A 26,677-nucleotide genomic window follows, 5' to 3' on the forward strand; every position below is an offset into this window, starting at 1 on the left:
TGTGTGTGTGTGTGTGAATGCATGACTGTAATATATCATATGCATATGATAAAGTGTTAATTAAACCTGTATTACTCATAAATGTGGCGTTTTGCCTTATCCTCCCTGAAAAGATCCCGTATAGTACTTTGAGTACAACAAGCTGGCTGTATTTTAAAGCCGCCTTATTAAGGGCGCAGGAACAAACCATCCCGACGTGCAGAAAGAATAGAAAATATGGCAGGTGACCAGCTTGGCTTAACAGTGAAATCTTGTGAGCTTAAACACAAAAAGGAAGCTTACAAGAAGTGGAAACTTGGCCAGATGACTAGGGAGGAGTATCAAAATATTGCTCCAGCATGCAGGGGTGTAACGAGGAAGGCCAAAACACAGCTGGAGTTGCAGCTAGCAATGGATGTGAAGGGTAACAAGAACAGTTTCTACAGGTATGTTAGCAACAAGAAAAAGGTCAGGGAAAGTGTGGGACCCTTAATGAATGGTGGGGGGAGGCAACCTAGTGACAGATAATGCAGAAAAAGCTGAAGTACTCAATGCTTTTTTTGCCTCTGTCTTCACAGACAAGGTCAGCTCCCAGACTGCTGCACTGGGCAGCACAGTATGGGGAGAAGGTGAGCACCCCTCAGTGGTGAAAGAACAGGTTAAGGACTGTAACAATGCTGGGTCTGGCGGGACCCAGCTGAGAGTATCCATTCAGAACAAATTGCTTAAGGCAGGGCAGTTACAGCCTAAGGCTGGGGTTTCTTTGCACACCAAGGCAAACCAAACCAGCCAGACCAAGAGGACTTTGGTTTCATCTCACTGGTAACCACAAGTCACACAAACAACTCCCTTAGACACTCCAGTTTCCCAGTATCACCACCAGTGCCACTCGTTATGGGGACGAATGGTTATGAGAACCAACACCCCAATAAAAGAAAAGAGGTTCTCTCAATCCCAAAGGACCAAGCCCCAGACCCAGGTCAATATACAAATCAGATTTTAGCCATAAATCACACTGTTGCCAATTCTTTAGAATCTAAAATCTAAAAGTTTATTTATAAAAGGAAAAAAATCAGATGAGAGCTAGAATTGGTTAAATGGAATCAATTACATACAGTAATGGCAAAGTTCTTGGTTCAGGCTTGTAGCAGTGATAGAATAAACTGCAGGTTCAAATCAAGTCTCGGGAGAACATCTCCCGCTGGGATGGGTCATTCAGTCCTTTGTTCAGAGCTTCCATTTGTAGCAAAGTCCCTCCAGAGGCTAAAAGCATGGTGGAGGAGCTGCAGCAGCCTTTTATAGTCTCTTGCCATGTGGCTTTCTTTCTTTGTCCCAAAGGCAAGCTATCCAGCATATGGCATGAAAAAACCTCAGAGTTCTGTCCATAGGCATATCCCTCCATGCAGGGCCGGCTCCAGGGGTTTGGCCGCCCCAAGCAGCCAAAAATAAAAATAAAAAAAAGCCCATCAAGCAGGCTAGGCAGAGCTGACACCAACTTGTCTGGTTCACCCAAAGCACACATAACGTATGCTACATTTGAAATTTCAAAAGCGTGCCGCAGCAGCATGTAAATCATAGGCCAAGCGCGGGAGACAGCTCTCAGACGCTGCACGTAACCACATCCTCTACGTGTGTAGCGTGGCAGCGCGGGACCTTTCCCAGTGCTGCACCACTGCCCTGAGGCTTACAGCGCTTATCTGCAGTGCTCGGTTGTTTTTTCACACCCTCTGAGCGCCAACGGAAGTGCAGCGCTGTAAAGTGCATTACCAAGACCCTAAGTTGAATTACAGCAGTATAGAGGCAATATTCATTAACTTCAACTACAAAAAATTGTTCACAAAACCCCCAAAAAAAACCATTTAATTAACACAGCATATCATAACCAGCAAAACCATAACCTCCCCATAGACCCTTTACACAACCCACCTTCATACAAACGTCACAAGACTATTAGAAAAAGCTGTACATACCCAAGTGCATGAATCCAATTCTAATGCATCTAGCATCGAAGGAATGGCTGATGTGATTGCAAATCATCTGGCCATTATCTGTGAAAACTTGCTGTCAATCAGGGGACGTCCTGGATGGACTGGAAAAAAAATTACTGTCCCATCTTAAAAAAGAAGGAGGAGTACCCAACTACAGACCGATCAGTCCCTGGAAAAATCATGGAGCAGTCCTCAAGAAATCATGTTGAAGCACTGGAAAGAGAAGGTATCAGGAACATTAAAACCGAATTCACAAGACAAGTCATGACCTGACCAACTCGATTGCCTTCTATGATAATAATGCTACTGTGATATGGAAACAGTAGAGTTGAATAATACCTTTGACTTAACAAACTTTTTCTCCAACAGTTTCTTCCAGAAGATAAAGAAGATGCTGGCATGAAGACTATAAGGATAGAAGCTGGAAGACCTTCAGTCTCAACAGGTAGATTAAAGCTCAACGTTCTATTGCAGCCATATCAAGTGAGTGCCCAAGGTCCCGTCCCTAGCCGTTTTGTTGAACATATTTAGTAATGATCTAGATTGATGACTGCCCCTCAGCAAGTTTGGATGACACTAATAGAGAGAAGTAGATATGCTGGAGTGTAGGGATGAGGTCACAGTGACCAAACAAATTAGAGATTGGCCAATAAGAACTTGATAAGTTCAACAAGACAAGTGCAGATCCGCACTTAGACAGAGAATCCCATCACTGCTACAGGACAGGACCGAGTGCTGGCAGCAGTGTCAGGAAAGACCTCAGCTGTTTTCTTTGGAGTAATATTGCTCTCGCCACTTTACGAGTTGTGCAGGCCTGGACTAAACCACAGACTCTGGACTCAGCATTCAAGTATCCTGCAGTCTGAACTTGGAATCTGACACATTCCATTATTGGCTACCATCATTTGCCCAGCATAGAAGTGCTTCTTGTCCAACAAGGCAGCCAGATTGGGACCCATAGGCATGGAATGGCTCTGAAGGAATCAGCTGTTTCTCTCTGTGCTTCATGAAACTTTGGATCCAAATGGTAAAAGACAGTTGTGCCCAATTTAATCCTGGCGCCTTCAGGAGTGTGACCGATGCCACTTAACTAGGGAGAAGATTCTAAAAATAGTTGACCTGGGCCACAGGTCACCATAGCTCCCACCTCTGGGGTAAAAATCAACCACCACTACCTGCAATTTCTACCTGAGTTCTTGTCAAACCTTTGACATTACTTGGAGTAATTTGACACTTCTCTGGCGTAGAATTCGTCACCAACCACACAACAGATCAGTAGCGATAGTGAGGTACGACTCCCCCAACTATGATCTTTTATGTCTTTAATCTGGTGCCACAAATTTAAATTAGGGACTAAATTCAGCTGCGGCTTAGAATCCCTGTAAAACACCAAATGTCAGGTCTCTATTAAAAATAGGTCTCTTTCTGCAGCTATATCACATTCAACAGGGATTTCATTTTCTACACATTTGCAGCATCTCCCGGGGGGAGCTGAAGAGAAATGTCACTTCCATTTCCCCATCCCTACCTAGATAGGGATTGCAGTTCCCAAACAATAGGCTACATGCACCTGATTAGGAAGGGGAGATCTTCAGGAGCGACCTCCTGTAGGGCCTGGGCCACAACTGCTTTGGGAGCCCAATGCATGGGTATCTTGCTTAGTTCTAAGTCATTTACTAGGGAATCCTCTTCCCAGCCCTTTAGAAAAAATTTTGACCTAACCAATTGAACATCAGGGGGATTGGGACGGTGATGGGGAATAAGGGAATCCCTCTGACTTACCCTATCTTCCTCTGTTGTTACAGAGGGTGACATGACATTTTTCCCTATCCCTGCCCTGTTCCTGCTCTTTGTTATAGTTCAGTATATTTTAACTGAGGAAAATGGTAGCAAAAATATCTGCTCTTCAGCACAACCTAAAGCAACAACAGAGTAACTGGGAATGAAAGAATTGGTTTCCAAAGGGGGAACTTGATGACTAAGAATTGCTTTGAAATGGGGGAACAGTATAACCGTGATGCTCAGGGTTTGTTCAGACTAGGAAAAATGATGGAGTTTAGGTCAGATCAAGGGGAAAGCTAACGCCAACAACTTCACCTGGGCTGCATCTGCTCTACAACTATAATTGTCTTTTTACACCAATATCACTAACTTGAGCAGCCAACGCCACGTACAGTCCTAGCGGAGGTCAGGCACAGGTAGTTTTTGCCTCAGTGTAGCTTGTTGGGATCAAACCTCTCTCCTCCACCTGGAGCTGATGAACATTCCTGGCTGGAGGGACACATGCTCCTATGACTCAAAAGGAAAGGAGTTGATAGAAAAGATCACAGGACTGACCCCAAAGAAGGGTGAGCTGCAAAAGGCAGAAGCAGGCAACTCATCTGGTGGAGCTGAAAGACCAAGGTGAATATGGTGCACAGATCACTATGTGAGAATTAGCAAATGTGATTTAAAAAAAAAATATCTTCAGTCAGCCCTAGTCGAGGCATTTATTACAGATCTCTCTCGTGGACTTTCTGATGTCTAGAAAGGCTTGAGCTATCACTGAAGCATTTCCCGCACTCAGAGCATGTATGAGGTTTCTCTCCCGTGTGGATTTTCTGGCGTGCAATAAGGTTTGAGCTCTGATTGAAGCTTTTCCCGCACTCAGCGCATGTGTAGGGCGTCTCCCCGGTGTGGATTCTCTGATGTCTGATAAGGTGTGAGCGCCGACTGAAGCGTTTCCCGCACTCAGAGCATGTGTAGGGCGTCTCCCCGGTGTGGATTCTCCTGTGTGTGCTCAGGGCTGACTGCCCACTAAAGCTTTTCCCGCACTCGGAGCACGTGTAGGGCATCTCCCCTGTGTGGATTCGCTGATGTAAGATGAGGACTGAACGACGAATGAAGTGTTCCCCACACCCAGAGCATCCATAAGGTTTCTCACCCGTGTGGATTCTCTGATGCGTGATAAAGTTTGAGCGCTGATTGAAGCATTTCCCGCACTCAGAGCACGTGTAGGGCGTCTCCCCTGTGTGGATTCGCTGATGTGTGATGAGGGTTGAATTATCAATGAAGCGTTTCCCGCACTCAGAGCATTTATAAGGTTTCTCACCCGTGTGGATTCTCTGATGTGTGGTAAGCGTAGAGCTCCGATTGAAGCTTTTCCCGCACTCAGGGCACGTGTAGGGTGTTTCTCCCGTGTGGATCCTCTGATGTGCGATCAGGGCAGATCTCTGATTGAAGCTTTTCCGGCATTCAGAGCATGTGTAGGGCATCTCTCCCGTGTGGATCCTCTGATGTGTGATCAGGGCAGAGCTGTGACTGAAGCTTTTCCCGCACTCAGAACATATGTAGGGAGTCTCTCCAGTGTGGATTCTCTGATGTGAGATGAGGCCTGAGCTATGTCTGAAGCTTTTCTCACACTCAGAGCATCCATATGGTTTCTCACCCGTGTGGATTCTCCTATGTGTCCTCATGGCAGAGCTCTGATTGAAGCTTTTCCCACACTCAGAACATGTGTAGGGCGTCTCTCCAGTGTGGATTCTACAATGTGTGATTAGGTGTGAGCTCCGATTGAAGCTTTTCCCACACTCATGGCATGTGTAGCGTCTCCCTTCCAAGTTGATTCTGTTACGTGTTATAAGGCCTGAGTGGCTACTGAAGTTTTCCTCTGGCCTCTGCTGAGTCTCACAGGCTTTTGCTTTTTCTGGGACTGCACAACTCTCGGAAACATTCCCCTTGTGCCTCATTCACACATCTAAACTAACTAATAAGATTACAGCAGGGTTTGCAAAAATGAAGGTTGGAGGAAGCTTTTACAAGATGGAGTGAGCGTTTTAAAATGGGGTTTGAATTACAATATGGCAAGTGTAGTGAATGGTGAACAGAAGTTACATTAATAAAGTGAACAATTAAAAACAATTTCATTTATCAGTTCTACACCTATCAGGAGATGATTTTCTCCAAACCCTTCCCCAGAGGAGAGAGGAAGGGATCCGTTTTGGTCCGCATCTCAGCACCACACTCAGGGGAAAGTGAGATCGGGGAGGGATCTGCTGCCAGCTGTCAGTCAGAATAGGAGGGAAGCCATGAGTGACATCTGCCATAATGATTCCACATCTGCAGGGAGCTCACAGGGTCTTTGTAGGGCATTCCTACAAATGTTTCCCGCATTCCCAAAGAGTTGTTGAATTGGTTTAACCAATTCCTCACCTGTGCAGGCAGCTCTCGGGAGCACTTCTTTCTCAGAGCCTTGGAGGTCCGGGACCCACAGCTCTTCCCCTCGTTCCAGCTGCGAGATCACATCAGGTTTGGAAATTGGAAACCCTACTCCAGGCAAAGAAAACAAGGGAGGTCAGTGGAATTTGTGGGATACTTGTCACAAAGAATATTCCATGGTTTTAATCCCAGCTCATTTTTAAGCAGTAACATCCCAAGACCAGCTTCCTTGGCTCAAAGTGCCAGGAGAGTTATTATTATTATAAATCATATTCATTACCTTAGTGCCTAAGGACCAACTAACCGTGGGTCCCCATTGTGCTAGGACAAGTACAAACAGAGAATAGTAGATGGCCCATGTCCTGAAGAATTTACAATCTAAATAGAGAAGACAGACACAGAATGGGGGAAGGGGTAGAATCCACGGTGAGAATAGAGATACTCAGGCCTGCCTGTAAAGCCTATACCTTAAGAATTCAGGTGTATTTTTATCACTTAGCTAGTTACAGAGGTATAAAAACAAAGAATTCAAAATCACAGTCTGCCTGTGTATGGGCCGTCTCTCACTAGGATAGTCTGAGGTCTTAAGCTGGGAAGCGTAGGGTCACGTCCTCACATCCCAAACCAGTCACACTGAAATAAGTTGGTATTGGGCTGTTAGGAATACGTAGCTGGAGCTGCACAGCGTAGGTTGAGTTACCGCGGTAGTGCAGACATAGCCTCAGCTTGCTACAGTCCAGGGTTTTCTATTAGGCTGAGGCTTTGTGGGAGCAGTTATGCTGAAGTCTGGGATTTACCTGAATAGGCCTAAGGAGAGAATCCCAGGTCAGATATTTTGCACCCTCATTTTGAGAGGCTAATGAGGAACCAGAAACAGGTGCAATATGCCACAGGACTCTGAAAGAAGGAAGTTTTGGGGTGGGGGGGGGTTAGCAATTAGGTTAGTATGGAGTATCTCAGCACTTGGACCGCATCCAATATTGGAATTATTAATAAATCAGTGATGTAAATCGTGAGTATTAATGCTTGATGCTTGATTATGGACTTCCCAAAGACTAGGTATGTTTTGGGGCAGCTAGTGACATTATTGTAATCAGAGTAAAGGAGCAGATATGGTATATCGCCATCCTATTACCATAAGAAACCAGAGAAAATACCTCTCCTAGTTACCAGTTTTTCATTTTGTCAGGTCCCCGAGACAGTGTAAACTGACGCAGGGCCTCCCTTCTGATGGGCTCCCTTGCGCCTCGATCTTTGTTTCCAACGGTGTCCATAGCTTGTAAGTATGCAGAGTGCAAGCCCCTCTTTACTATACTTATCTTAGTCTAATCGTTACGTGTATTGATCCCTGCCTATGATTTCAATTATAGATCAAGTTTCTGTGTGTTTCACCAAATTTCATCTCCTCCATTAACTCTGAGTAGCCAGGTCCAAGGGCAAGCTGTACCCCAATACGTAATCTTGTAGGTGTAAAAATTGTACAGGCCACACTACCAGCCTGTGACATCATGAACAAAGTGCCCATTTGTGCCTGGGAAGGGGCCCTGCTCTGGGAGGGAGGAACGCAGCAAGGACTCAGGGTCGGTGGCCAGGGTCGCTGTGCATAGAGATGGGAGGTTATACGGGGAGGGGGGTAATGAGTGAGAGAGGGAGGTCAAGAGTTAAAATAATAATATTTGGGGGGGAAATGTATAATGAAGTGAAATTGAACAGAAATAAAACTGGAGTGGAGACTCTAAACCAACAAGGCTTGGGTAGGGATTTGGGGTTAAAGGTCTGGGATCCCCCACAGCTCTAGATCCCCAAACCTCTCCTCCCTTCCACTGAGTCATCCAGTCCACTTCCTGGGTGCCCTTCCTCCACACTCCCCTCCCCTTCGTCCCATTACTCTCAGCCAGCACCACCTCCCGGAGCCTTGGGAGATTCTTGTGTTCCCTCCTTGTCTCTCACAACCTCCTCCCTCCCTGCTGCTGCTTAGCTCTAATCCTGCACACCCCCACCCCATATCCTGGCACCCCAGAATTATCTACTCCCCCCTTCTCCTCCCCTCCCACAGCTCTGTTCTCCCTTCACCCGTGGGGTCCTGAATGCCAACATTATACACTCTCCTATCAAAAGAGGAGCTCATCTGACTGTCACACAAGCCATGCATGAGTCACACACCTATTTACTCCATTTAGAATTCTACAGGCGACATATTTTCCTCTTACAATGAGGAACAGGCATGAAAGCTACAGTTATTAATGTAGTTATTAATGCATCCAATAAGGATACATTCTATGCAATTTTCAAATGACTGACGGCACCAAAAAGGCACATGTCCAAAAATTATACTAGTGGGTGGGAGATGAGGCAAAAAAAGGGGGACAAGGAAACTTGTCAAAACTTATATGATGAATAAAGGTATAAAGTTATTACTGCTCAGGTTCTTCAGAGACCCCACAACTTCTAATCACCCAGGGGAGAGGACTCCTTACCCAGCAAGACCACCGTCTCGTAGTTCTCCTGCATGACATCCCAGTAGAGGGCTCTCTGAGCGGGATCCAGCAGAGCCCCCTCTTCCCTGGTGAAATACACAGCCACTTCCTCGAAAGTCACTGGTCTCTGAAATAGCAAGAGTCCAACATTCAGTACCTGCTGCCCCACTCACAGCCCCACTATTCACGGAACAGCAGCACCAGGTAAAGGGAAGCTCTGGGAGGCACATGTTAACAGAGTCCCACCTCACCTTCCTTAGAGCAGCCAGGAGGCATCAGAGGGTAGAAAGAGAAAACCTTTGTGTCTCCCAGCTGACAGACGGAGGCAGGGTCATCACATTTATCACATACCTACTAGCCAGAGCTTAATATAGGAGATGGGGCTGTCTCTGGACCCTGCTGGTGGCTCCCTGGTAGGAATCCCAACACTCTCCAAATAAAATATATGGAAGAAAGGGGAAGTCAATAGTAAAGAATATAAGCTAGAAGGTCAGAATCGTAGAAAATTGGTAGGGAAGCGATCAGAAATTAGTGACCAACCAATGAAAATAAGAGGGAAGTTTTTAAAAGTATATTAACTACAAAATTCATCCCTAACAATGGTAGTGGTAAATTACTAGATGGAAATGGCAGAATTATCAAAAATAATGCAGAAGAGGTAAAAGTGTTCAATAAATGTTTCTCTCCTGGATTTGGAGAAAAACAGATGACGTCAGTCATACCATACGATGTTGACGACGACAGTCTTTCCATTCCAACAATAAGTCATGAGGACAGTAAACAGCAGGTATTACAGTTAGATGTGTTTAAATCAGCAGGTCCAGATAACAAGAGTTTTGAAAGACCTGGTGGAGGAGCGTGGTGGATTGTTAATGTTGATTTTCATTAGGACTTGGAACACTGAGGAAATTCCATAAGACTGGAATAAGGCTAATGCCGTGGCAATATTTAAAAAGTGTAAAAGAGGTGAGCCAGCTAATTACAAGTGTGTTAGTTCAAAATCGATAGTGGGCAAGAGAATGGAGCAGCTGATACTGGAGTTCATTAATAAAGAATTAAAGGAGGGTAATATAATTAGTACCCATTAACAAAGATTTAGACACAATAGATTCTGTCAAATGAACTGGATATCCTTACTGGGTGAGATCAAAAGTTTGGTTGCAACTAATAGTATTGATCTAATATACCTACTTCTGTAAGGCATATGACTTGGTTCAGCAGAATATTTTGACTAGAAAACTAGAAAGATACAAAATATACAGGGCATATATTAAATAAATTAAAAACTGTGATTGTAAATGGGGAACTATGGTGGAGAGGATTTATTTCTAGGGGGTTCCCACAAGGATTGGTTCTTGGCCCTGTGCTATTTAACATGCTTATTAATGACCTGCAAGAGAATATAAAATCATCACTGATAAAGTTTGCAGTTCCCACAAAGATTGGTGGTGGTGGTGGTGGTAACTAATGAAGTGTCAGTAGATTCCGGCTCCAGCACTGGGTAGAGGGTTATTTCCTGTTCCACAAAGAGGGGAAGTTCCGTTCCCAGCTCCTGTGCCTTGAAAACTTGTTCACCTTAGCCTCTAAGGATAGAACAAGAAGCAATGGGCTTAAACTGCAGCAAAGGGAGGTTTAGGTTGGACATTAGGAAAAAGTTCCTAACTGTCAGGGTAGTTAAACACTGGAATAAATTGCCTAGGGAGGTTGTGGAATCTCCATCTCTGGAGATAATTGAATGAGTAGTTTATAAAATCGTCTATTCAGGATTGGTCTAGACAGTATTTGTCCGCATGAGAGCAGGGGATGGACTCGATGACCTCTCGAGTCCCTTTCCGTTAGAATCTGGGAATAGAATATGGCCATTCAGTGTTCAGACCAAAGGTCCATCCACACCAGTATCTGTCTACTGACATTGCAAGCCAGTGTGCCCCAGAGGGGTGATGACCTAACAGGCACGATCAAGGGATCTTTCTCCTGCTATTCCATCTCATACCTCTGACACAACAAGCTAGGGACACATTCCCTTATCCACCTGGTTAATAGCGCATCAATGGACTGAACCTCCATGAATGTAATCACAGTTCTCTTCTAAACCCCGTCTATGTCCCAGCCATTCAACAACCGCCCTCGGCACAGGAGTCATAGGTTGACTGTGCACTGTGTGAAGAAAAACTTCCTTTTCTTTGTTTTAAACCTGCTGCCCATTAATTTCATTTGGTGGCCCCTAGTTCTTATATTACGGGAACAAGTAAATAACTTTTCCTTATTCACTTTCTCCACCTGAGGAAGCACCTCAGGAACAAAGACTGAACTGGGGGAAGTGTTGCTCCCAGGGTAAAGGGATTTCAAGCTTGGGTATGGAAACTTGGTGGACTGCTTCTATCATCAGTCAGGGTGAGAAATTGCTAGTTCAAATTCTATCCATTTCGTATGTTTGCAAATAACCAAAAACTCAAAGTAAGCCTAAGTAATCTGCTTTGATCTATCTGCTATCACTTATCGCTGGGAAGTTGGCTGTTGTCTTCTCTCTGTCCTTGAGTGGCTTAGGTAAAGCAGTCAGGTAGCTTAGCTGGGTGTACAGTACCACCTGCTGTCGTGTGATTGATAACAGAGCCTGGAGAGACTGGCTGAATCTCCAGCAAAGCAGTGTGAGAAGGGCCAGACCAGCTTGAGGGCTAGAGGGCACAGCAGTTCCCAGAAGCCCCCACACTGCACCCCAGGGTGACAACCCATCACATCCTACATTATACAAGTCTCAGCAGGTTTGTCACATCCTGTCCCCTCCCTTTCCCCACCCTAGATAGTTCCTGTCTCCCATCACCTCGAGCAGCTCCCACCCTCCTATGCATTTACTGCTCCTCTCCCTCCAAGCAGAACCCACCACCAGCTCCCTGAGAATCCCTTACCTGAGCCAGCTCCATTGAAGCCATTTCCTTCCCCCTGGGAGGAGGGGATGATCTGGAGTGAAATGTTGATGTTATTCTGTAGCCTGCCAGGATGAAAAGGGCAATGTGAGAGAATTCAAACGGGGTTTTTGTCCATTCCCCAAGCTGATTCCCCCAGGATTTACCGTGCTAATGGACATTTTAGGTTCTGCCAAACTGTGAAGCACAGAGTGACCTTATTCCAGTACAGGCCTAGCCCCCTCCCACCTGGGTGTAACCCTCTGAGACAGGGTGAAACCCTCTCAGGAGCAGAGTCTCTCTGTTACACTTATCAACTTTGCAGACGATACCAAGCTGAGAGGGGTTGTAAGTCCTTTGGAGGATAGAATTAAAATTCAAAATGATCTGGACAAACTGGAGAAATGGTCTGAAGTAAATAGGATGAAATTCAATAAAGACAAATCCCAAGTACTCCACTTAGGAAGAAACGAGCAGTTGCACACATACAAAATGGGAAATGACAGCCTAGGAAGGAGAACTGTGGAAAGGGATCTGGGGGTCACAGTGGGTCACAAGCTAAATATGAGTCGACAGTGTTACACTGTTGCAAAAAAAGCAAGACAGGAGGAGCAATTCTTCCGCTCTACTCCGCGCTGATTAGACCTCAACTGGAGCAGTGTGTCCAGTTCTGGGCAGCACATTTCAGTAAAGATGTGGACAAACTGGAGAAAGTCCCGAGAAGAGCAACAATAATGATGAAAGGTCTAGAAAACAAGACCTATGAGGGACGATTGAAAAAATTGTGTTTGTTTAGTCTGGAAAAGAGAAGACTGAGAGGGAACATGATCACCGTTTTCAAGTACACAAAAGGTTCTTACTTGACCTCTCAAGGTCCCTTCGGGTTCTGTGATTCTATAAAGCAAAGGCCAGAGAAGAGCAGAATCAAAGGAGCCACTTTGGGGGATTCTCCCTGTCATTGCTCCAAGGCAGCTGTCTCAGGTTACAAAGCTGTTTGATGCTCCAGCCTTTATACAGTCTCCCCTGGGAGTGCCGCTTTCATAGGCTGGGCCTAGTTTTAGCTTTTGGGAAGCGTGACCCCGGGGGTGCTGAGACTGGGCCTCCTTGTCTCAGCACATCTTGTGTCTTTCTGTGGCTCCCGAGTGAGTCCAAGTGAGTAGTTACTCCTGATAGAGACTGTGAACATAAGAACGGCCCCTGTGTCAGACCAACGGTCCGTCTAGCTCAGCAGCCAGTGCCAGGTGCTTCAGAGGGAATCAACAGAACAGGGAATCATCAAGTGATCCATCCCCTGTCACCCATTCCCAGTTTTTGCCAAACAGAGGCTAGAGGCACCATCCCTGCCCATCCTGCCTGTGACACTGGCAGATGAGGTGTTAGCTCTTGCAAAAGCTCCCATGTCTTAACTGAACATGGACAAAGGCACGGCTGGAATCAGTCTGGCTCCCCTGGGTTAGTATTGTTAAAACAGGTATTAGAATTATAACAATGTGTTTAGTGTTTAGACTTTACTTGCGCCGGGAGCCCCCCTTTTCTTTTCCTTTGCATTTATGTGTTTTTCTTGTCTTGTGAGATGGCCTTCTTTGGCAGTGAGCCCCGACAACTAACTTCCAGCGCTGCAGTGACACCCCATTGTGTCCAGGAGGAGCCTTCGAAGCGGCAAAAGGGAACATCAAACGGCTCTCCACGCGACCTTGGAGAGCCCCCAAGAGAGGTAGGCATATAGCAAATGAGGTTGGGCATCCTGGGGCTGCATAAACCCCCCTCACCTTTCCATTAGACAGCTACAGAAGGATCAGCGTGAGGCAGGCGTGAGATCTCACGACAGAATCTAGACACCCTAGAGACAGGAGCAACAGCTGTTCCAGTTAACCACAGCTGGTTTGGCCTGGGGGCGCCAAGGCGACCACTGGGTCAATTGGACCAACTGCAGAGCGCTGTCTCCTGCCAGGTGCCCCAAAAGAGGAGCGCTCCCAGCAAAGAGGCGCGTACTGCCTGGTCAGAGCAATAGGGGCGGCGAGTCCTGCTGACCAGAAAAGCACAGCAGAGGGACCAACACCCGTCCGTGTGCTGTTGGGCTCCATAACAGCGAGGAAGGTGGGATTACCATCAACAACGCCTTCCGCTCTGCCAGTCCGAGTGACGAGGCCCCTCCTTCTCACACTGGGCCTGCAGAGTGGAGGGCGATCTGGCACGAGGACCGTCGACAGAAGTACTACAGCCTCGTGTGTGCACAATGGGGAGTAGATACGGCTGGGCCCAGGGGGCAGGAGCTGGGGCCGAGCGTCGACAGCACCAGGAGGGCGCGCATGAAGCCGCAGACATAGGGCAAGAGGGCAGACCCGAGAAGTCATTAAAGGGGGAGCAGAGACTCCCCTAATCGAACACTGCAGTGCAACGCTCATAAGGCTTAAACAAGGGTTTGACGAGGTCATCGCAGGCCAGTAGGGGGTCGCCACTGGTTGGCCTTATGAAACAGGAACCCAAACCTAAAGTGTCAGGTCGCACTGTCACGCAACGGGAGAGTAGAGTGCTAATCACAAAGAGAGGAGGATGATCTGCACTGATGCTACAGCAGACTCGAACGCGGTATAGGAGACCTATGACCCAGCTAGTCGCGCCAGTAGCGCCACTATTCCCGCTTCCCTAGGTCTCGCCCCCCATTCCCGGTATCAATCTTCCTCTTTTCACAGGACGACCTTGGCCTGTGCGCCATCGGCCGCCCCCTAGTCCACCGCTCCCCTCGACCTGACTCTTCTCACCGCTACAAGGCCCTAAAAGCTCAGTATTATCCTCTCACCTCATGTGCCACAGCTGCTCGGAGCAGACCACAGAGAGTGAGTGGGAAGAGGCTGACATTTCAAGCGACAGGAAGAGGCGCGCCCACGTGGGTTGGAGTGGACTCGCAAGTAGATGACGGGGTGTCTGCTGCGTCATTTGCGCTTCATCAGAATGGTGCTGGCACGATAACCAGGTGTTAGAGGTGGGGCCGAGGATAGCCTGTCCTTTCAGTCTTCTGTCAGTCACCCTGCCCTAGTTGCCCAGTTGTCGGCTCGGTAGCCTAAGGGGATTGCACCCATGGACATTCTCTGTAGGATCGCAGAAAACGCAGGTATTGTGGTCTTCCAACGCGGAAGTGCTGTGAAAGGGGAGAGCACTGTGGCATTTAGTAATGAGAGGAGGGGGCAGTTATATCATTCCAGTTAGGTATGGGGCACAGTCCACGTGGCATCCTCTCCTAATTGCGAAGCGCACTATCGCTCCGGTGAACTCACAGCGAATAGTGGGTTCAAGCTCCCACCTGTGGGTACAAAACCTTCTGGTGTGATAATCATCGTTGCTATAGGCTCGCAAAAAGCGTAGGGATCCCGCCAGATATGGTCTACTATTTTTCACCAAGGACGCTGGGGGAAGCATGAGTGATGATAGCACCACAAAGATGAGACACTGATTGAGGGAAAGACACTATCCGCCAAGAAATGGGTAATGGCCACGCTTTTTACAACCATACATGAATGCACTTGCGGGCAAACACCCCCAGTCAGCCATAACTATAGCTAATTGGGAGAGTGACGATGGCGTTACCTGATCTTAATCCCAGGAGTAGAATCAGATGGGGGTGCGCAAGGGAGTGTTTACTGTCGAAAATACCTAGCACAGTGCACCGCGAACAACAGCACAGCGACAGACGCAAAGCGCCTGTTTCGATGAAGAGAGATGGACATTCGAGTTGGCTATAGGGAACGGACCAACAGAGCAAGATCGCTGGAGAACGAGCAACAAAGGTGCTGATAAGATCAGAGGTCATCATATGTGTATCTGTGAAAAGATATTTTAAGCAAGACTAAGAGTAGCATCACAGTGCGTCGTACATAGCAAGGGAGGGACGGGCAGCAAATGATCACCTGGGGTCACGTGCAGATGGATCGAGAAGTGGATGCTGGCAGGCACTTTGGGACAGGGGCGCGTACACGCACGGCGTAGGGTGGACAACGAACCCGGGTCGGGGGTTGCGACCGGGGTGTACTACAGTAGAGGGATTTAAGCCCGCGAGAAGTGTGAGAGGCTGAGTGGGGACGGAGGGTGTGTGGGGGGAGGGGGGTGGTGGGGGGTGGGTTGGGGGGTGGGTGGGGTGGGGGGGTGGGGCTCGGGGGCTGGGGGGGGGGGGGGGGGGGGGTTGTGGGTGGTGACGTGTGGGCGAGTCGATGCAACAAAGTTCCTGGGTGCAGATGCGTGAGTGGTCATGGGGTGGAGGGCGGGGGGACAGGTGGGAGAGCGGCGGCGGGGGGGGGGGTGGAGCCGGCACGCTTCCCGGCCACGAACGGGGCTGCCCGGCGATGAGTCCGTCGCCGGGGCCCGGGCGGGCAGGCCAAGCTACGCCCAGTGAGGGTGCAGTCTCCCGGGTCGGACCTGGGGCGGGCCGGGGTCCAGGGGCGTGGGCGCATCCGGGCTTGAGCTCACAGGCTCAAGGCCAGCCCCAAGACGGAGCTGACGTTCCCTTGATAACGATACGACAGCAGCTGGACAGCCAGCAGGTCTGAGGCGGAGGGACGGCTCCAACCAAGTGGGAATTAACCCCTTCTTGCCTAGTGCGGGTATGCAACACCCATCATGCACTGAAGGATTGATGAAGTTGAACCCCTCTCCATCATGGCTGAGGAGGTGACTGGGGCACACGAGGTTTCTGTCTGTGGTCTCCTCGCGCTGGCACTGAATGAAATGGTTCTTTCACTCTATGTGGGCATAGTGTAAAGGTAGACTCTGTCGCAAGGGCTTGGTCGCATTAATTGCATAGCACGAGATCACGGGTAGCACTTATGGTTGGTGAGGTTTGTTATGGCGAGAATGTCAGCAAAACAATTCTCATACCAACAGTGATCCAACCGTGTGTATAAAGCCTCTCATGGCTTGTCGTCGTACAGCAATGTAACGAGGAAACGACCAACGATGAGGATCCGCGCATGAAAGGGCGTAGAGCGCCCGATATATCTCACACGGCGCAGCGATGGGTCGAGCGCTCGGAGAGGACTAAGTGTGAGACAGAGGGAGATGAGCTTGCGACCATTTGAGTTCGTGCGGCAAAGTTCTCAACCTGTTTAACTTTTATTTCGAAGACCCCGACACCTCCCGCTTCCCCAATGCGCTGGGCGACTCGCCAGTGGTGGGGGGCGCTGAGGGTGAGACGTAGGGGAGCTGACTGCAGGCGCTGGAGAGCGTCGAGTGGTGCTGCGACAAGTGGAAATGATAAAGAGTTCTTGACGTGACCTGAGACGTCGGATGAGGCTTCCTCCTAGCGCAAACCGTGGCTGCATTCAACACTCACACACTAGCCACACACTATCGACACAACAACAAAAAGCCAGCAAGCCTAGGGTGTGCCCCACACATACACTGGCTTCTATTCTAGGGCGAGGCCATTAGTTACAGCCATCTACACAATCGTCTCCTATCCGCACGTACAGCATATAGCAAGCGAGCACCGGGTGTCATAGGGCGCGCACACCGACCTCAGTCGAACTATTAGCATATACATATAGACGGCACACAACATCAGAACGCCTTGAGGCGACACCACATTCTGAGACGGGTGTTCTGGAGCTTTCTTCTGCCAGTGGGGCCTTGTGCTGCAAGTTCTCCATACATTGCTATCAAAGGGGTCGCGTGGGGAGTTGGTGTGAGCTACTCCTCTCCTTTTCCGCGGAGGCTAGAAAATACGCAATTGGGCAGGAGCAGATTCGGCCCCAACCATATGCGGGGCGGACCAGACCTCCTGTGCCCTTCAGAGGATGAGACCACGACTAGGGAGACATTAAATGCAACGGCACTGGGAATATTTAAAACAGTCATAAAATAATTGACACTGTGGGGGGTGCCAGGGCAGACCCAAGGAACGCACGCACTAGGAGGTAACAAGGCGAGCCACGAGTTGGTGTTTACCAGCGGGTAGGCATCGTAGCGGTGGGGGAGCCGTCGCGGAGAGGAGTATCCTAGTTAATGCCACCTATGCAGGCAATGGTAGCAGGGGGCTGTCAAGTGGTAATGACGCAATGACCGCTAAATGGATGCTTGCACTCGAAGAAAGAGAGGAACATTCGCGAGAGTATGCGAGCGGGTTGTAAGGTCAAGGCCAAGATTTGGGAGCATTGAAGGAATGTCAATACCCACTACGTGGGAGTATGGTACTGGTGGAGATTGGGGAGATTGGGATTAAATTTAAGATGGGGACGCAGGAATGACGAGAAGAGAAGTTGGTTAGTTGTGTACAAAGGACATAAAATGGTTAGGTGTAGAAGCAGGAGATGCGAGTTGAGTGCTGAAGGGGTACTGAGAAGAGTAGTGTCGAAGAAAGGGACGACGGAATAGGGATGGGCGCTCTGTAGGATGCAATGAGAGGCGAGCGAAGGAGAACGGGCTGTCCGAGTGCAAATGGCCAGGTTTCGTGGAACAGGGAGCGGTGGAGAAAGGATAGCGTCGGGGCACACGGGCGTAAGGCCCAACTGCTGGGGATCTCTTGCTTATGCCATAGAAACCTTTGCCCCGAGTCCAAGCACATCAGATAATAGTTCCTTCTGTTGGGGGTTTTACCCCGCTTCCTGCCATGTGCTCTGAGCGCAAACTCAGCAAGAGAATGAAGAGCAACAACAGTCTTGTGTCGTCTTTAACATCCCATAATAGTCTCTTGGTGTGGATGGACCTTTCCTGCCAGGCAGGGTGTAATGCATTCGCTTGCACAATCAGCACTTCACCTAGGGAAAGTCTGGTGATTTACATATGTCACAGAGCCTCCAAAATGCAACTAGTCAGATTTAACCGGCAGCAACATCAGTAAAGTCTAAACACTAAACACATTGTTATAATTCTAATACCTGTTTTAACAATACTAACCAGGGAGCCAGACTGATTCCAGCCGTGCCTTTGTCCATGTTCAGTTAAGACGTAGGAGCTTTGCAAGAGCTAACACCTCATCTGCCAGTGTCACAGCAGGAGGGCAGAGGATGGTGTCTGTAGCCTCTTTTGCAGCAGCTGGGAATGGCTGACAGGGGATGGATCACTTGATGATTCCCTGTTCTGTTCATTCCCTCTGAAGCACCTGGCACTGGCCGCTGAGCTAGATCACTCATCATTTGGGATTTTTAAGAGCAGGCTGGACAACCCTCTCAGGGATGGTCATGACCAGTGGTTCTCAAACTTCTGTACTGTGACCCTTTCAAATAGCACGCCCTCCGTGTGACAACCCCACCCCTTATAAATTTAACACTTTTTAATATATTTAACACCATTATGAATGTTGGATGCAAAGCACGGTTTGTGGTGAAGGTTTACATCTCGCGACCCCTGTGTAATAACCTCATGTCCCTGAGGGTGCTGACCCCAGTTTGAGAACCGCTGAGCTAGATGGACCACTGGTCTGACACGGGGCCGTCTTATGTTCACAGTCTCTATCAGGAGTAACTACTCAATGGGGACCACGAAAGACACGAGATGTGCTGAGACAAGGAGGCCCAGTCTCAGCGCCCCCGGGGTCACACTTCCCAAAGCTAAAACTAGGCCCAGCCTATGAAAGGGCACTCCGCGGAGACTGATAAAGGCTGGAGCATCAAACAGCTTTGTAACCTGAGAGAGCTGCCTTGGGGCAATGACAGGGAGAATCCCCAAAGTGCTCTTTGATTCTGCTCTTCTCTGGCCTTTGGTTCATAGAATCACAGAACCAGAGGACTTCGAGAGGTCATCTAGTCCTGTCCCCTGCACTGAAGGCAGGAGGAAGTATTATTCTAGACCATCCTGAGAGGTGTTTGTCAACCTGCTCTAAAAATCCACAGTGATGGAGTGATCCACATAGACCCCCCCCCTCGATCTCTTTCCGCCGCAGATCCTCCTTCCTAGGCAGTCATTTCCATTTTGTACTGTGCAACTGATTGTTCCTTCCAAGTGAAGTACTTTGGATCGCCTTATTGAATTCATCCTATTCACTCAGACCGTTTTCCAGTTTGTCAAGATCATTTTGAATTTAATTCTATCCTCCAAAGCCCTTGCAACCCCTCCCAGCTTGGTATCTCCGCAAACTTGATAAGTGGAACAGAGAGACTCTGCTGCTGGGAGGTTTCACCCTGTCTCAGAGGGTTACACCTGGTGGGGGCTAGGCCTGTACTGGATAAGTGCACTCTGTGCTCCACAGTTTGGCAGAACCTAGAATGTCATTAGCAGGAAATCCTAGGGGAATTGGCTTGTGGAATGACAAGATACCCCATCTGAATGCTCTCACATTGCCCTTCTCACCCTGGCAGGCTACAGAATAATGTCCAGTTTGCTCCAGATCATCCCCTCTCCCAGGGGAAGGAAATGGCACAATGGAGCTGGCTCAGGTAAGGATTCTCAGGGGCTGGTGGTGGGTTCTGCTTGGAGGGAGAGAGCAGTAAATGCATAGGAGGTGGGAGCTGCTCGAGTGATGGAGACAGAACTATCCAGGTAGGGAAGGAGACGGGATGGAGATGTGACAAACCTGCTGAGACTTGTTTAGTCTAGGGTGTGATGGGTTGTCACCCCGGGTGCTGTTTGGGGGCTTCTGGGAACCGCTGTCCTCTAACCCTCAGGCTGGCTGCCTTCTCACACTGCTTTCTGGAGATTCAGCCAGTCTCTCCAGGCCCTGTTATCACCCACACAACAGCAGGTGGTGCCGTACCCAGCTAAGCTACCTGAGTGCTTACCTAAACTATCACAGGACAGAGAGAGACAACAGCCAACTTCCAGCTCCCAGCCTTGCACACCTGCTGTAATATAAATCCAAATGATACATCTTATCTACACAGGATCTGTATAATGTAAGCTCATTAATATAGTCGCCTTTCCTTGATATGGGGAAGATACGCACAACAAGCTTGTGCTAACCAAGCTCAGATTTTCCCCAGACCATCATCAAAATCACTGATTACGATAAAGGATAAAACAAGTTATTAACTACAGAAAGATTTAAGTCGTTATAAGTGATAGCAAACAGATCAAGCAGATTACTTAGCCAACAACCAAAAACTCAAAGAAGCCTAACATACAAATGGATAGAATTTGAAATAGCAATTTCTCACCTGATTGATGATAGAGCAGCCCCAATTTCCATACACAAGCTAGAAATCCTTTAGCCTGGACCAACACTTCCCCACTTCAGTCTTTGTTCCTCAGGTGCTTCCAAGAGTTCTCCTGTGTGGGAATGAGGCCAAGAAGATGATGTCACACCCATCTTATGTAGCTTTTCCATATGCGGGAACCCTTTGTTCTAACTCAGTTCACAGTCCAGTTAGTGGAAAATACAGGTAGCAAATCCTTGCTGAGAGGTTGTAGAGGCTTGGACTATAACAACGTTTAAAAAGAACTGGATCAATTCATGGAGGTTAAGTCATAAATGGCTGTTAGCCAGGCTGGGGCTATGGCTACAATTGAAACTCAAGTGCTGCGCATAGTCCACATCCTCTACGGGCTCACAATGCTGCGGCACTGATTACACTGAGGCTTTACAGTGCTGTATCTGCAGCACTCGGGGTGTTTTTTCACACCCCTGAGCGCAAAAGTTCAGCGCTGTAAAGCGCCAGTGTAGCCATGGCCTCAGTAAGGATGGTGTTCCTAACCTCTGTTTGTCGAGGATGGAGATGGATGGCAGGAGAGAGATCACTTGATCATTGCCTGTTAGCTTCACTCCCTCCTGGGGTACCCTGAATTAGGTCTTAACTGAACATGGACAAAGGCACGGCTGGAATCAGTCTGGCTCCCCTGGGTTAGTATTGTTAAAACAGGTATTAGAATTATAACAATGTGTTTAGTGTTTAGACTTTACTGAATGCTTGTGAGTTGCTGCCAGGGTTAATATCTGACTAGTTGCATTGCGAGGCTCTGTGACTATGTAAATCACCAGACTTTCCCTAGGTGAAGTGCTGATTGGCAACCGAATGCATTACACCCTGCCTGGCAGGAAAGGTCCATCCACACCAGAGAGACTATTATGGGATGTTAAAGAAGACACAAGACTGTTGTTATGCTCTTCACTTCCCATTAGCTGAGTTTGCAGCTCAGAGCACATGGCAGGAAGGGGGTAAAAACCCCCACACAGAAGGAACTGATTATCTGTATGCTGCTTGGACTCTGGGGGGCAAAGGTTTCTAGGCATAAGCAAGAGATCCCCAGATGCTTAGCGTGCATTAGTCCTAAAGAATATATAGGGCTTGCTTATTATAGAAGCTTCTATTAGCTTTTGAAATTTAAGACTAACTCATCCGCATCTGCTTTAACCTACCTTAACTTTGTAAACAACTCTCGTTTCCTTTTAAATAAATCTTAACACAAGTTATTACAAGACTGGCTACAAGTGTTGTCTTTCTTGTGAGATCTAAGATTCAATTGACTTAAGGAAGTGACTGGTCCTTCGGGACTGGCAGTAACCTGAACATTGGTGTGATTCGTGGGGTAAGGCAGTGGTTCTGAACCAGGGGTTGGGCCCCCATGGTGGGCCACGAGCAGTTATCAGGGGGGCTGCCAACCACGGCCAGCATTAGACTTGCCAAGGCCCAAGGCAGAAAGCTGAAGTCCCAGCGCATGGGGCTAAAGTCCAGGCCCCTGAACCCCACCACCTGAAGCTGAAGCCAAAGCCTAAGCAATGTGGGACCCCTATGGCTTTTATATGCAGAAAACCAGTTACTGAGGCCCACGTAGGCCGTGGAGTTTTTATAGCATGTTGGGGGGAGGGGGGTCGGCTCAGAAAGAAAAAGGTTGAGAACCTCTGGAGTAAGGGATCATCTGTCACAAAGGTGAGCTCACCTGCGTGGTGAGATATATGGGATCATCCAAGGGGACTGTCTGTGATTCCATGTTAATGCTGTTACACAGCCTGATGCGTTTACACTGGATTCTTGGTTGGTGAAATCTCCATACAGACCTCACACCCAATTTGGGTTTGTTCCCTGCTTCTTACCAGTCTGCCAGAGGCTGGTGCGCGTACTCTCGAGTCACTGGGGACAGCGTTACAGAGACTTACGGGCGCAACGCCACCAGCAGCAATTGGCAGCAATGCAGAGCAGGCTTTACAGGGACATAGTGTGGGTCAAATGGTCCCTGGACTCAGTCAAGCCCCAGTTTTCCTCCAGTGCACATCAGCATCCTGGCAACCTTTAAGGGGGTTCAAGGCTGCCACCCCTTCAGTAATGGATCTGCAGCAGATCATCTCCTGCACCCCATGACCCATCTTATCTCCTCAGACAGAGGTGAGTGACGGAGGGTGCGCAATGGATCCTGGGGGTAGGGAAAGGGATAACAAAACACACCTTCTGGGGTTACCCCTCAGGAAGTGAAGGTGACAGACACTGTGGTGACAGTAAAGGGGGAGGGGAGGGAGTGGGAGCAGCACCTGAAGGGCAATGCTGCCAGTGGGTCTCCCATCACATCAGGTATGGGGCTGATAGGGGGCCATACCCTGGGCCTGGGTGCCTGTGAAGGGCAATATAAACCCCACACTGGCATAGAAGGAGTTAAACTGCTGCTTTAGTCTGGACTGGCCCAGCCCCTCCACACCTGCAAACCATGTCAGGACTGGAGCAGGAGTTAACAGGAGAGACCTATTCTAATGGGGGTGGGGGACGCAACCATGGGAAGGGAACAGTCTGTGGAGCATCTCCAGCCCCAAGGAGAGGGCTGGCAGCATTCGGGGCTCTGGCCTTCACTGAGGGAGGGTGGGGATCCCGGAGCTCAAAGGGGGAGCAGGTTAAAACTTGCACTGGGGACCCAGTAAGCTCTGAAGGGGACTGAGACGCTCCCAGGGCTCTCAGAAGTAAGAGGGGCCCATATCCTGATGGGAGCTGTCCACAGTTCTTTCCCCGTTTCTTTCTTTCATTCTTTTATTTACCCATGTTTGCCGACAGTCGGCTCTTTTGCTGTTTCACCCGGTGCCCCGAGAGAGGAAGAAAGTGCCCCGAGGCCTCAGCCAGGGGGTTGAGCCTGACACACTAGAAGGACGTGCCCCTTAACACCCCTGGGGCAGGGGCCAATGGGACTCACAGAGCTGCACCCCAGAAGGCCTGAGGCTGAATGGCCTCTCCCTGGGGGCTGCCAGCAGCCTGGCACATGGAGTAGATACGGGCTGGCCTGGGGAGCAGGAAGTGGGGCAGCGTCCCAGACAGCACAGCGAGAAGGGAAATGGAGAGGGGACGAAGGGCACTGCAGTGAACTCAGCACCCGTCCTGAAGGCCATTGGCAGAAAGTCAGCCTCTCCCTGGCCTACGGGAGTTAGACAGTGACACAGAGATCCCTTGGCAAAGGGTCACTTGGTTTTTGCCAGCAGCTCTCACCTGAGACCTGACAAACCCATCACACCAAACACATCGCTTGGAGGATGGTCCTGTGAGGTGTCTACAGAAAGCTCATCACTGGCCAAGACTCAGTGACTGAGAGATCAGCGTGTGGATCATATGTACGGAACAAAGCATTGATACTGAAAATCTACTTTATGGACTCAACTGACCAGCCTTGCTCCCGCCCAAACCATCAGTGGAAAACCACCAGGACACCACGAAACAACTGAAACTGGAGTGTGGGGGAGCTGAAGGTAACAAATTTAATCACCCCAATTCCAAACTAGGAATAGTTTCAAGGCACATGTTACACATGTATGGGATGCAGGGGCCGGCCAGAGTGTATGGAGAGGGGGCCTGTTTGCAGGAGAGGCAGAGCTAGGGAATGGCTGTACCAGGAGCAGAAGGCCCAGCTGGGGCACAGACCATGTCAGAGATTTCTCTCGCTGGCTCTGTTACCAACTGCCCATGGCAAACACTTGAAAGAAGGGGAGGCCGAGCTGGAAATGGTGTCAGAAGGAGAAGGAGAAGGAGGAGGAGGAGGAGGAGGAGAGAGACACTTGAAAGCATGACCATTATTCCCATTCCACCGTAACAAAAAGTACAGGGGAGGGGAGCAAAACTTCAGAATCACCCAGCACCTCGGTGGAGAGAGCACTGGACCGGGACTATTCCTGGCTCTGCCACAGGCCTGCTGGGTGATATTGGGTAAGTCATTGCACTTCTCTGGGCCTCCGATTGCAAACTTGTGTGAGACCCACAAGTGCCTATAGCGCTGCTAACTCCTCCTGCCAATACTGCTCTGTGCAAAAAGCTAGGAAATTCACTTCCAAAAAACTTTATGAAAGCAGGATATAAGGTTGCCCGAAGTTGTCTGGTGCCCCTCCAGAAGAGAGATCAGCAAAACTCAAACTTGTAATAATCAGGAAAGGCAGTAACCAATGTAATCCTAATTCTGCAAATCACAAAGGCAGCAAAGCCCTGGGAAAGGCAACTTTCAGAAGCAAAGAGAAGGGGATAGAGTTTACCTTTGCTAAAACAGAATGTGGTTTTAGGTGAGCTGCGCTGTACAGGAGCTACTGACACCTGTTCTACACTCAGATACTGGGCCTGCTCCCCAGAAACAGATGCACACTTGGTCAATTGAACACCCCCTCACCTCTTTTTACAACTCTTTCATCCTTACTCACAGAAGTTCCAGCTAACGTTCTACATTCACTCACCCATCGTGAAGCACACAGATTGCTCTCAGATCCCATCTCACTGCTCACCATTCCCATGGCAAACAGTCCCGTTTCCTCCTGACAACGTGCACAGCTCAGTGCAGAAATGAGACAGACTGGAAGCGAATGGTACAGATGCACTTCTCTCCTTTCATCGCACACATGGGGGACTCAGACCCAGATCTTCTCAGATCACAATCACACCTCCACCAAATTGCATTAACTAACACCGCTACCAATCTGTGCAGTCCTTGCCCCAAAGAGATCACAATCCAAATAGACAACGGGTAGGAGGAAAACACAGAGGGGCTGTGACATCCCCAGGTCACCAAGCAGGTCAGTGACAGAGCCAGGAACAGACCCCAGTAACTCCAGAGCCCCGTCACCCGCAGCTTGGAAAGGTCCCCAGACCTCACTGTATTAGGATGCAGGAAGAGGTGGTTTGTCCATGGGTGCACAGGCTGTCTCGGCAGGGCAGCTCAGCTGCAGCCCCTGCACACAGCCGGGGGTGGGTGTCCTGGGACAGGAGAAGTCTGTGTCCAGTCCTGTGCTCCCGGCTCACACCTCCAGCACTCACTGCTGCCCCTGCGTTACCAGCTGCAGTGCTCAGCCAGCCCCAGGCCTCCCTGAGGTCACTGTTCCCCCCACCCCCCGCAAGCCTTCAAACTGGGACATGGTGCCCCAGTGCCAGAGAGCACTAGTGTAAATTCTGTCTGTACGAAGGGTTTGCACCGGTGCCAATCAGAGAGCACTAGTGTAAATTCTGTCTGTACGAAGGGTTTGCACCGGTGCCAATCAGAGTGCACTAGTGTAAATTCTGTCTGTACGAAGGGTTTGCACCGGTGCCAATCAGAGTGCACTAGTGTAAATTCTGTCTGTACGAAGGGTTTGCACCAGTGCCTGAAACACCAGGGTGGCAGAGACCTTCAGTACCCAGAACAGCCCTAGAACTGGGCTCTGTTTCTAGCTCTGTCAGGGACAGCCTGGGAGACCTCGGACTCCCAGCTGTAGTCTCTTTACCCAGCTGCCCACTCCCTGGGGTCTCCTCTCTCCAGAGCTGCTCACCACTCAGATCTGGGTGGGTGTCCCCAGAGCTAAGGCAGTTCAGCTCTGGAACAGTCTCACAAGGGGGGCTGGCAGGTAGGACAAACCTCGGTCAGAGATCATCTACATATACTGGGTCCTGCCTCGGCAGGGAGAGCTGGACAGAGAAACGACAGTTGAGGCCCTGTCCAGCCCCACATGTCTAGGATGCTGTGCAATATACACACATGAAAACACAACACACAGAAAAATCCCCACCCCAACATAATGTCAGGCAATGCAGGACAAAAACCAACCCCTCCCCAAGAAACCTACACTCCACAGCACACGTCAGCTGTGGATCAGAGATGAAATCTGGGTGTGTTTCCCATCAGTATTTGATAGATGAACAGAGAGAAAAGAGGCGAGATGTCCCGTGGCGCTGGAGAACCGGAGAAAAGGGGTAAATCTGAGCTGTGGTTCGTGTTTTATCAGTACAGAGACAGGGCCCAGCACCCAGGGTCCATTCAGGCAGCAGCAGACAAGGGAGAGAAGGGGGCA

General features: G+C 49.1%; 5 protein-coding genes across 5 annotated transcripts in view; 2 read left to right on the top strand and 3 right to left on the bottom strand.

Moving 5' to 3' along the window:
• LOC116824745 (uncharacterized) overlaps positions 1-26,677 on the top strand; it is an 864,335-nt gene that overhangs the window by 606,979 nt on the left and 230,679 nt on the right. The gene's annotated exons all lie outside the window — the stretch shown is intronic.
• Positions 1-26,677, bottom strand: part of LOC116829256 (uncharacterized) — a 385,131-nt gene that overhangs the window by 306,705 nt on the left and 51,749 nt on the right. The window contains exons 10-11 of the mRNA XM_075070439.1: positions 11,548-11,630; positions 6,159-6,275 (exon numbers count right to left, since the gene is read on the bottom strand). Coding sequence (XP_074926540.1) covers positions 6,159-6,275; positions 11,548-11,630 — 200 coding nt within the window. The remainder of the gene's footprint in view (positions 1-6,158; positions 6,276-11,547; positions 11,631-26,677) is intronic.
• The window catches only part of LOC116824014 (uncharacterized), a 585,485-nt gene that overhangs the window by 215,738 nt on the left and 343,070 nt on the right, over positions 1-26,677 (top strand).
• Positions 1-26,677, bottom strand: part of LOC142047429 (uncharacterized) — a 252,647-nt gene that overhangs the window by 207,349 nt on the left and 18,621 nt on the right. The gene's annotated exons all lie outside the window — the stretch shown is intronic.
• On the bottom strand, positions 2,765-6,001 carry LOC116823298 (uncharacterized). Its single transcript, XM_075070398.1, has one exon. It carries the CDS (start codon positions 5,693-5,695, stop codon positions 4,460-4,462), a length of 1,236 nt encoding a protein of 411 aa, XP_074926499.1. The 5' UTR covers positions 5,696-6,001; the 3' UTR covers positions 2,765-4,459.

Source organism: Chelonoidis abingdonii, chromosome 11, assembly GCF_003597395.2.
Source record: "Chelonoidis abingdonii isolate Lonesome George chromosome 11, CheloAbing_2.0, whole genome shotgun sequence".
NCBI lineage: Eukaryota > Metazoa > Chordata > Testudines > Testudinidae > Chelonoidis > Chelonoidis abingdonii.